The 10,516-nt window shown below is 43.9% G+C and overlaps 1 protein-coding gene across 1 annotated transcript; it reads left to right on the top strand.

Moving 5' to 3' along the window:
• Positions 1–1,574: 1,574 nt before the first annotated feature.
• Positions 1,575–7,525, top strand: DENND10 (DENN domain containing 10). Its single transcript, XM_065746411.1, has 9 exons — positions 1,575–1,631; positions 1,880–2,076; positions 3,083–3,162; positions 3,981–4,129; positions 4,284–4,395; positions 4,740–4,840; positions 5,719–5,826; positions 6,336–6,430; positions 7,104–7,525. The coding sequence occupies exons 1-9, from the start codon at positions 1,586–1,588 to the stop codon at positions 7,278–7,280; spliced, it is 1,065 nt and encodes a 354-aa protein (XP_065602483.1). The 5' UTR covers positions 1,575–1,585; the 3' UTR covers positions 7,281–7,525.
• Positions 7,526–10,516: the final 2,991 nt, after the last annotated feature.

The raw sequence follows: 10,516 nt of genomic DNA, 5'->3' as shown, positions 1-10,516 counted from the left end.
GAATCACAGAATGATAGGGGTTGGAAGGGATCTCCAGAGATCATCGAGTCCAACCCCCCTGCCAAAGCAGGCTCCCTACACCAGGTCGCACAGGTAGGCGTCCAGGCGGGTCTTGAATATCTCCAGAGAAGGAGACTCCACAACCCCCGGGGCAGCCTGTGCCAGTGCTCCGTCACCCTCTCCGTAAAGAAGTTCTTGCACACATTCGCGTGGAACCTCCTGTGCTGCAGTTTCTGGCCGTTTCTCCTTGTCTTGTCTCCACACACTTCTGAAAAGAGTCTGGCCTCGCCGCTTTGCCTCCCACACCTCAGATATTTATAAACCTGGATCAGATCCCCTCTCAGTCTTCTTTTCTCAAGGCTGAAGAGACCCAGTTCACTTAGCCTTTCTTCATAGGGGAGATCCTCCAGGCCCTTTATCTTTGTGGCCCTCCACTGGACTCTTTCCAAGAGAGCCCTGTCTTTTTTGCACTGGGGAGCCCAGAACTGGATGCAGCACTCCAGGTGAGGCCTCACCAGGGCAGAGTAGAGGGGGAGGATCACCTCCCTTGACCTGCTGGCCACGCTCTTTTTAATGCACCCCAGAATGCCATTGGTCTTTTTGGCCACAAGGGCACACTGCTGGCTCATGGCCAATCTGTCATCCACCAGGACACCCAGGTCCCTCTCTGCAGACCTCCTCTCCAGCAGCTCATCCCCCAGCCTGTACTGCTGCATGCAATTATTCCTCCCTAGGTGCAAGACTCTACTTGCTTTTGTTAAACCTCATCTGGTTTCTTGCTGCTTCGTTCGCTACAGCCTTTGTTAGGCCGTTTGTAGTGCTGAGCCGGTGCTCTCCTTGAATCAGTGCGATTAATTTAACGTAAGAAGGCTGTCAGATGCTGCCTGCACCTGAAGCACAGTTTCATGCACACGAAGCCCACCCGCAGCTGTAGGGAAGTGAGCTTATAAGCACAAGCCCAGCTAACTTTTTATGTGACCTGATAGAGATGGGGCAAAGGAAGGTAGCTTTAAACCAAAAGAGGTGAGATCTTGATTAAATGTGAGAGGAGATCTTTATTTGGAGCAGTGAGGCCATGATATGGGCTGCTCAGAGAGCTGTGGGTGCCCCATCCCTGGAGGTGCTCAGGGCCGGGCTGGATGGGGCCCTGGGCAGCTGATCTTGGGGGGCACCCAGCCCATGGCAGGGGTTGGGGCCGGGTGATCCTCAAGGTCCCTTCCAAGCTAAGCCATCCTGTGATTCTGATTGCAGTGCTCCTGCTGTTACCCTGTATCTCAGGAGTAATCTGTTCTTCCTGATCTGTTGCAGCTCTCACTATGGCTTCACTCCATAGCATTGGGGTCTAAGCATTCCTATATGCTGTAAAACAAGATTCGCGAGCATCGCCCGCCCTAATGAGGCTCTTTTTGCGAATGAGTATTTGGGCACAGCGTCACGGTTCACCTCCCGAGTCTCAGACAGACGAGGGGGATAAAATAACAGACGAGGAAGGAACAGAGCGATGCAGAGGGCGGCCCCAGCAAATGGCGGCGGGGCGGGGCGGGGCGGGGCGGAAGGCGGGCGGGGCGGGGAGCGGGGCTGGAAGATGGCAGAGCCGGAGGCGCAGCTGCTGCTGGGTGTGGGGCTGATCGGTAAGGGCCGGCCCGGCCCCCGCCGTGCCCTCGGCGGCTTCGGGTCGGGGCCGGGGGGGAGACGAGGCCCGGGCTGTGGCGGGGTGAGCTCGGGAGTGGGGGACGTTGGCCAACGTGCGGCGCGAGCGCTGGATGCGTCGGATGGAGTTGTAGTCTGATGGCAGAAAACGGCTCTGATGGAGCGGTGAAGTCGCTTCCTCGCTGCTGCTGCTTGGCGTGTTCTCACGGTGCCCGTCTTTCCGCCGTAGAAAAAGACGCCAACGGTGATGCTTTGTGGGTTTGGTGTTATCCGTCTGTGACGGCTGAGCTGAGGACTCTGTTGCTGCGGAAATGCTGCCTTACGGATGAGAGCAAGCTGCTTCATACCTTCGTGTTTGGGCAGTACAAGAGGACGTGGTTCTACATCACTACCGTAGAAGTTCAAGACTCTCCAGCCTTGAAAAAGGTAGGGCTGGGCCTGTGGGCTCCTCCTAGGGCACGAGGAGGGCTTGTGCAGTGCTTCCTCTGCTGTTTAACTCTAAGCCGTGCGCTGCCCTGATAAGTTGTGAGGTTTGGTATGTGCTCAGATGCAGCTCCTACCCAGGTGCCCTTCTGACTCTGCTTTTGCTACAAACTCTCTTTCTAATTGACCAGAATCACGTTCGTAGTGACCTAGAGTAACACTGTTTAGGTACTTTCTTTTCCACTTTGTTAAGGACCAGAAGACTGAATTTGCTCCTTTATCTTCTGTACCTTCCCTGTTATAAACATCTTTAAGTTGTTTGATAAGTTTCTTCTATTTTTGTATTTCATCCTATGTTGTTAAGTAGCAGTACAGTGTGGTAATTCTGAACACCTACAGCAGAACGTAACTTGCCTTTCCTTGCTCCAAGCTCCTATCAGCTATGAAGCTTAGCAATGTAAAAATGTAGCTAGATCTGTCTCAAAGGCAGTAGGAGATGCTATTTAAGAAGGATGTGTGAGTTCGGTCCTTGTCTGCAGACAGTTAGCCTTGTGCTGCCCTAGCCCATGATTGTTTAATTCAGGAAGTTGAAGAGCTGTTCTGTTAGCCAGCCTGCTGCCTATGATATTCCAGTCTCTTTCTGGACATGTCTGTGCTGTCTGCCTGCACAGCCTCCTTTGACCACAAATTCTAGTTTTCTGCCCACCATGGGGAAGTGCTTTTCTCTTCTCTAGTCTCCTGACATTAAAAAAAAAAAAATTAAAAAAAAGCAACACATACTCAGTACATTAAGTGAATGTGTACTAGCTTGATGGAGATGAGTCACATCAGAAATCCATTAGCTCAGCCTTCTCTGCAGGTAGCAACCTGGATCTACTGCTTTCAGTCACTTTATTTTTATTAAAGCATCTTGTCTGAGTACTGCAGAAAGTTCAATAAGCAACAATTGCTGTTGTTATAGTCATTAAATAAGCTCTGTTTTTTTTTCCTGTGTGTGTGCCTTGCCCAGGTGACCCACTTCTCCGTTGTTCTGACAGCCAAAGACTTCAACCCAGAGAAATATGCAGCTTTCACTAGGATACTCTGTAGGTCTGTATAAAAGCTGTCTTTCAGTGATGCTACATATGTGTTTTGATCTCAGCGTGGCAAAAGATTAAATGTCGTTATGCTGTGTTAACACTTGGTCTAACAATCTGCTGGAGATTCAGTCCTACAAACTGAAACAGATGGTATAAACCCTGGAGTTGTGCTTGACTTGAGCTTATCTTGAGCTCATGTAGTAGATTTTAGAAGCTTCAGGCCTAGTATGCTTTACCAACAGTAAATAAGTTTAAAATGTGATATAATTTTGTATCTAGCTAAAATCGAAGGCAGGTAGTTAACTTACCTTAATCCCTAAATTAGGCTATAATGTCTCTGTTGTTTGAAAGACATCTAACAGATTTGTCTGTTTTTAGTGAGTGTTAAGGACATGGATTTGCATTTTTTTTCAACACTTAGCAAGGAGTATGGGAGGATTCTTAATCATATGTACACAAAAAACTAGTTAAATGCTCTACTATGGTAACTCCTGCTATTAATGTAGTTGTTTTCCATGAAGCTTGTGTGTGTGCAAAGAGTCCTCAGTTTGGACACCTGCTTAGGCCTTTGTGCAATAACATTCCTGTTATTAAATTTTAGTTCCTTTACAAAACAGTGCTCTCAAAATACAAGTTAGCTGTTCTTGGTAGAAGACAAGTTCTTGTGGGCGTGTCAAGAGACTGCTGTTTTAGTATATTAGAACCTCAACCAACTGTCCAAAATGAGAATCTATTTGTCAAGAATTCTCTTGGTGATACTGTCATTTTATTCATGTGTCTGCTGGTACTGGTTACAATCAAAAACCCACACTCTTTCTGTCCACACAGAATCTACTTGAAGTATGGAAGTCCTGTGAAAATGATGGAGAGTTACATTGCAGTCCTTACAAAGGGGATCTGCCAAAGTGAAGAAAATGGATCCTTCCTCAGCAAAGACTTTGATGCTCGGAAGGCTTACCTTGCTGGTTCCATTAAAGGTTAACTAATTCCAGAAGTCTCCATTATGATTTATTTTTGTTCAACCTAATCAAGTAAATAGTGTGAAGTGTTATCTGTATTGTTGTTCTTGATCTTCTTTAAACAAATTAAATTACCAGCGTGTGTATTTTCTGTTTTTCCATTCTCTTTTAGATATAGTATCTCAGTTTGGAATGGAAACAGTTATTTTATATACAGCACTGATGTTGAAGAAGAGGATTGTGGTGTACCATCCTAGAATCGAAGCCATCCAGGAATTTACCAGGTACAGTGTGACTTTGTCAGTCCCTCCCCACCTACTCTTAGAAGTCAAACAAATCTTGAGTTTTCATTCTGGGGAGAAAAAACAGTATACAATTAAATGCATTTATTGAAGACCCCTTAAGTCCCTTGGAGGGCTTTAGCCATTGTGCTTAGTTAAGACAAATAAGTTTGACTGTGTAGTGAATGATAAACTCTGCTTGCTCTGTTAGCAGAAACCTCTGTTATTGGTGCATATGTGTACTGAATGAGACCTAGTGGTGTTAGTTATGAGTTGCATTTCATATTGTGAAGCTTTAGTGCAGGTAGAAGTCTGCTGTATGTCAGCTACTGATCTCATTTCCCCAGGACTTTGCCTGCTTTAGTGTGGCATCGGCAGGACTGGTCAATTCTTCATTCATATGTACATCTAAATGAAGAGGAAGTGGAAGCCTTGAAAGCCTGCACAGGTAGTAACAATTCGATTGATCAAGTGTGAACAAAGCAATTTCATTTCTTATTGCTGTGATGTCTTACACCGGTGCTCTTTAGGGCAAAAGTGGGTATATTACTGCTAGTGCTGTTGTTTCAAGGTAAACCATGTAATTTTCTTTAGGAAAAAAATGAAAAGCAGATAATTAAACAAGTATGTTTGAAGATAACTAGTTAATTTGGTTTTTCTGGGTGCATCCCCATCAGCCTGCCCCTAATGCAGACAAAAAGAAGCTTTGAGGATCTTCTGGTGTTATGATCCAAGGGAGTTAAAAGCCCTGCTGTTGCACGGAAGCAATTCATTTTAGATGAACTATTTGTTTTCAGACTTTTACATACAGCCGGTGACTTCCATTTTAGGGTTTTTTTCTCTTCAGTTCTGAAGTCAGAATTTCCAGTTCTTTTCTGCAGGAAGGGGCCCTTTGCTTATGCAGAGGTTAGCATGACACAGTGTGGCAGGTACAAGGCTTCTCTATGCAGCATAATGAACAAGATGACCACTCATCTTCAGTATTTCTTCATCATTACCAGGAGCACTTGTTTCAGCTGAGTGGCTTTCACAAAGAAAAGTTGTTTCAAGCTCGCTCAGCTGGCATGCTATAAACAAGAAATCCTGCTGTTTTCACTCCTGAATTGTAATCTAGTAGTGACCTAGTGACAAGGGGTTCAAGTAGATATCCTTTCAAGGAAGTTGGGGGGGGGTTTTCACTTGCAAATAAAAAGTTAAGTAGTAAAGTAGAAACATTTAACATTCCAAATTGATAACGTAGCACTGGGGTTTCCATTATTTCTTGGATTTGTTTTTATTTATTAAGCAAGACTAAAACCATAATGTTAACAAAACTCTGCTCTCCAGGTTACATTGCTGGATTTACAGACCCGGAAGTGAACAGTAGACCAGACCTCTATGATGTGTATGTGAATTTGGCAGACAGTGAGATCACTGTTTCCCCTGTAGTAAAAGGTTGGTTGCTCTTAATGTTTTGTATCTGAGGTTTATCTCAGAGTTGATAGTAACTACTGCACCTCAAGGAGGTTTCCACACTGATTCTTAAAGTGTAATAGGGAAGATTGTCTTTCTGTTGAAACTTGGAATTTGGAAAGACATGCTTTCACTTCCAACAAATGTGGAATTGAAAATGTTTGTTTAATAATTACATGGGAGATAAATGCAAGGATATCATGTGAATCTTTAGAAAGACATTGCCTGAAATACTCAGAGATTGGAAACTATTTGAAAGGGAAGCTTGTATATGCTGCTGATCACCTTGCTATTCCTTGGTGTCTGCCTGGGGCTGCCTTAGAGGAGGACAGTTGGCCTGTGCCATCGTGGCTGTGCTGTGTCAGGTTACTGCCTTTACAGATGGCAGAGATGAAGAGGACTCCTTGTTTTGCATTGCTGTTCATATACAGTTCCAGATAATGCAGGGATAGTACACGTTCATGTAAAATGACCTTTTTTCTCCTGTTCAGAGGCGATGACAATGGGAAAACTTCACAAAGAAATTGGGCAACTGATTGTTCAATCTGCAGAAGATCCAGATAAATCAGACAGCCAAGTCATTAAGGTTAATATTTTATTTTTAAAGTCTTTTAAATTACGTATACCAGTTATAATCCAGCAAGAGTGGGGGAAGCAACAGGAAGGTGGTTACTGGGAATCAAGCTCATGTAGAGTCAAAGTCTTTTATCTTCTATTTTCTTACAAATGAACGTTTTTATTCTTCATATAGTTCTAAGGATAACTTATGTGATTTATATTATCTCTCGGGTAACCACATTGCTGAAGAACTTCAGCAATTTCTAAGGCTTCCAGTAAAATCAACCTCGTGGTGTTATCCTGCAGTGTGTATTTTGCTCAATACATTGTCAATGGTATTGTCCATACCTCTGAGCAAGTCCTACAGATCCGTGGTTTCTCAGCTGTAAAAGCCTGATTTAAGACTTTTTTCTCACTTCCTCCCTTATTTAATAGATTACCACCCATTTCAGAACTGAGCAGCTTAGTCAAAAGAGCTCAGCTATGCCAGGGAGGGATCTCAATTGTCTGTGTTCTATCAGCTGCTCCTTTAGTACTGCATCAGAGAAGAGCTGTTGCAAATTTGCCATAGATTAAATAGGGCCTCTATTTAAAATCAACTGCCTCATTTTTTTCTTTATTCCTTATTTTTAAAATAAACATTAAGAACTTATAATACCTGATCCTGTATTTATGGTTGCTCGATTTTTCTGTTCTTTAAGGATATTTCTCTGAAGACAAAAGAAATCTTGTCTACTTTAGCCTCACTTACAGAAGTTTCTGATGGCAATGAGAAGCCAACCCTGAACTCCGAAGCTCTGAAACAAAAGCGATTTCCACCAGCTACAGAAAATTTTCTCTTCCATTTAGCAGCTGCTGAACAAATGCTTAAAATCTGATTCTGATGCACTTCAGTACTATGGACCAAGTCCGAAAGCTGTCTTGGACATACAAATAGGAATACCTGATTTTTGTATGGGAAAACTAAGTGTAAGAGTGAATGCCATATTTACCTTGATGTAATGCAGAATATTGGAGCTTGACCTGGAACATCCAGAGGTGTATTTGGTAACGTTCCTGGTGTCTTCTTTCCCCAACTATGACTTTGTACATATCGTTCTTGCATTTCATGTTACAACGTGAGTGTATATATGCATGGCATGGGCTCATGCATCCAGGCTGTGCCAGGTGTTGTAGTGACCATTTTACTTGCACATCCCTGATGACAGACAGCTCTGACCTGTTCTCCTTGTGTCTGGAGCACAGGGTGCAGCATGTGTGCTGTAAAGCCAGTGCATTTTGGATGTGCTGAACGTGGAGTTGTTCTGGGTGCTCATTCTGGGCATCCAGGTATGTCAGGTTGTCAGATGCTGCTCTTGCTCTGGACTACCTGATAACCTGGAAATCCCAAATAAATGGACAAGTTCTCTTCTTTCTACCTGAAAGTGTCTAAGTATAGAAAAAGGATATCTGGGAAAATATGATATGGTAGCCTTATTATGTAAAGGAAGAGGTATTTTAAAGCTCATGTGGGAGTTAAGCACCTCTTTTGGACTCTTGCCTTACAAATTTTCCCCCTTTCACTCCGTCCCATGCCTCTGGTGGAGGGGAAAGAGGACAAAATTGCTGTATTTAATTTGGGTCTTCCTAGGAGGCCACAGACAAGTGCTGCTTTACAGCTGGAGTCATTTAAGAAAGCTGCTGGGGCTCTCAGCTGGGAAGATACCTGGCTGTTCCTTCCTGATCCATTTGACAGAAAATCAGGTGAATTAAAATCAAATGGGCATAAGATGTTCAAACAGCCCCAAGCAGTTGGAGCACCAACCTGGAACTGCCTGAGCAGCAGTGTGAGTACTACCTGATGGTGCTCAGTGCAGGCTAAACGTAAATGGAAACTTGTGAAATGATAGTGAAAATGAGGGCACAGTTTGTAGAAAACTAAAATATGCCTACTTGGTTGATTGCATAGCTGTAACTCACATGTTTTGTTTGCTGTTTTCCCAAGGAGCAGCCTGAAACAATCTGCTTTGTAATGTTCTGAGAAGAATTCAGATTCTGAGTAGGGGAATGCTCTGAACCAAGCAATCTGTCTTTCTTCAGAAATGTCCACAAAAATAAGTAAACTCTGCAGTAGCACTTTGTTATTAAAACAAAAGCATCACCTTTTTTTTCCTGGCCTTTGTACAGGTGGGCTGTAGCATGTGGTTTTACCTAGAGGTTTTGTACTTACGATTAAAACCTTATTTAACAATATAAATATTGATTACTAAATTGGAAGTTTGCTATCTTGAAATTGTCAGAGGTCATCACTACCTGTGTGAAAGCAATTATTGGTTTGGAAAAGGGTTGTCCATTTGCTACATATCATGCTACATTGAGGTCTGCTTTGGAGTGTGGGTAAAGAATGTGGCATCTAAAGTGGCTAGCCATTACAGTCAGTAAATGGAAGTGCTTCAGAATGATCCCCTATTTTCAGGGGTATAAAAATTCTACTTTAAGTACTTATCTGCAGATTAAATTCTGTATGTAGGAGGGTGGTGTCCTTCATTTTATCTGAGAACAAGTTGCCTTTGTTTACCTTTAAGTGCTCTGCAACTTTTTCCCCATTTGGCCATTCACGTGGTGTGCTGCTGGGTTTGGTTTTGTTAATTTTTCTCCTTTTAATGGTTCTTCAGCGCTGCTGTTTCTGTGCTGGGGCTTCTGGAACAGCTGCAAAAGTCTGCTGAAAATTCTCCTCAGGAGCTGCTTTGAAGTCTGCTGAGGAAAACCTGAGCTGTTGTCAGGTAGTGCAATGCCACATTGTAACTGCAGAGAAATTCAGTTTCTTTTTAAGGGAAAGCCCGGGAGGTGCCCTCAAGAAGGTGGTGTGGGGGTTAGAGACAACCACCAAAAGCTCAGCAAAGTACATGTTTAATGGTTGCTTTTAAAAGCAGGAGGACCTCAGTTTTAGATCTTGTATTCTAACATTTGTGTGACACATGAATTATAATTTTGCACTTAAAGAACTGGACTCATAGCATGCTTATGCCTATTAAAAAAAAAAAAGTCCTGACTAGCCTAGCCTTTAATTTACATGAATTTCTTCCTGAGTAGTCACAAGCTGTAGCTCTTGGTTATGCAATGCTGTGGTTGGAAATGAGGCTGCTACCTGGGAGGAAAATGCACTACTGCTGCAAGTTCAAACAGTTTTCTCTTCTGTTGATTGTCTCATTAACACGGGGGGGGGGGGGGGGGGGAGTATTGGCCTCCCTCAGCTTCAGTGCTTTGAGAGAACAGTCCTGTTCTGCTTAGATTTTCTAACAATTGTTTCCTCTTGGGAGCACGTTAAAATAAAACAACAGTGTGGAAGGTCAGGGAGATGTTTCAGCTTATTCTGCACTTCCCTCTCCCCAGGATGCACACCAGCTGAGGCCTTGGGGTGTGCTGGTGTTGGTTGGGGACAGTCAGATGACTATTTAACTTCCTCCTCCTGGAAGCAGAGACTGCAAAATGAGATTTTTTGTTCAGACCTCCTTGTCTCGCTGCCTTTCTGTTCTTGGATCAGTGTGAAACAGTGAGTGCTGGTTCCTGCTGATGTGCTGAGAGCTGTGCCTCCCAGAGGTGTGCAGTGCTTGGCTGAAAGCAAGGTGTTCTGATTCCTGGAAACTGCAGTGTACGGTTCCTTCCTCAGGTGAGGGGGGAGAAAAGAAACTCCCTGCCTTAGCCATTGCCCTTGTGATTTCCATACTGTAAAATCTCATCAGATCTCCACTGCATTTGCAGAAACAAAGGTAAATGGGGAACAAAGCCAGAAGCTTACAAAGGGGAGCAGGATTAACAACCAATCCTTCTGGTTGCAGTTTTGCTAATTAAATTAGTCCTTCAAGGTGAAATGTGTGTCATTTCTAATGCTCTCATCCTTGTGGTTTTGGTTCCTGGGATAAACCGGTTTCCCTCTTCCTTCTGCAGGCAAATGTCAGGAGGAATGTTCTGAACGAGAGCAGTGCACTGCTGAGTAACCCGAGGAGGAGCAATGCAGGATGTCTTTAGAATCTCTGGGGAGAATCCAAAGATGGGGACACTGCTTTTCTGAGCCACACTGTGCAGCGTGTGGTGTTCCTGCTAGGAAGCAGCTACAGAGCAGTGCAGGATTCCC

The sequence above is a fragment of the Cyrtonyx montezumae genome, unplaced genomic scaffold (genome assembly GCF_038088225.1).
Source record: "Cyrtonyx montezumae isolate F1298 unplaced genomic scaffold, pur_monq_1.0 scaffold_4, whole genome shotgun sequence".
Lineage (NCBI taxonomy): Eukaryota > Metazoa > Chordata > Aves > Galliformes > Odontophoridae > Cyrtonyx > Cyrtonyx montezumae.
Note: the sequence above shows the minus strand (reverse complement) of the source record. Positions and strands in the feature narration are given on the sequence as shown.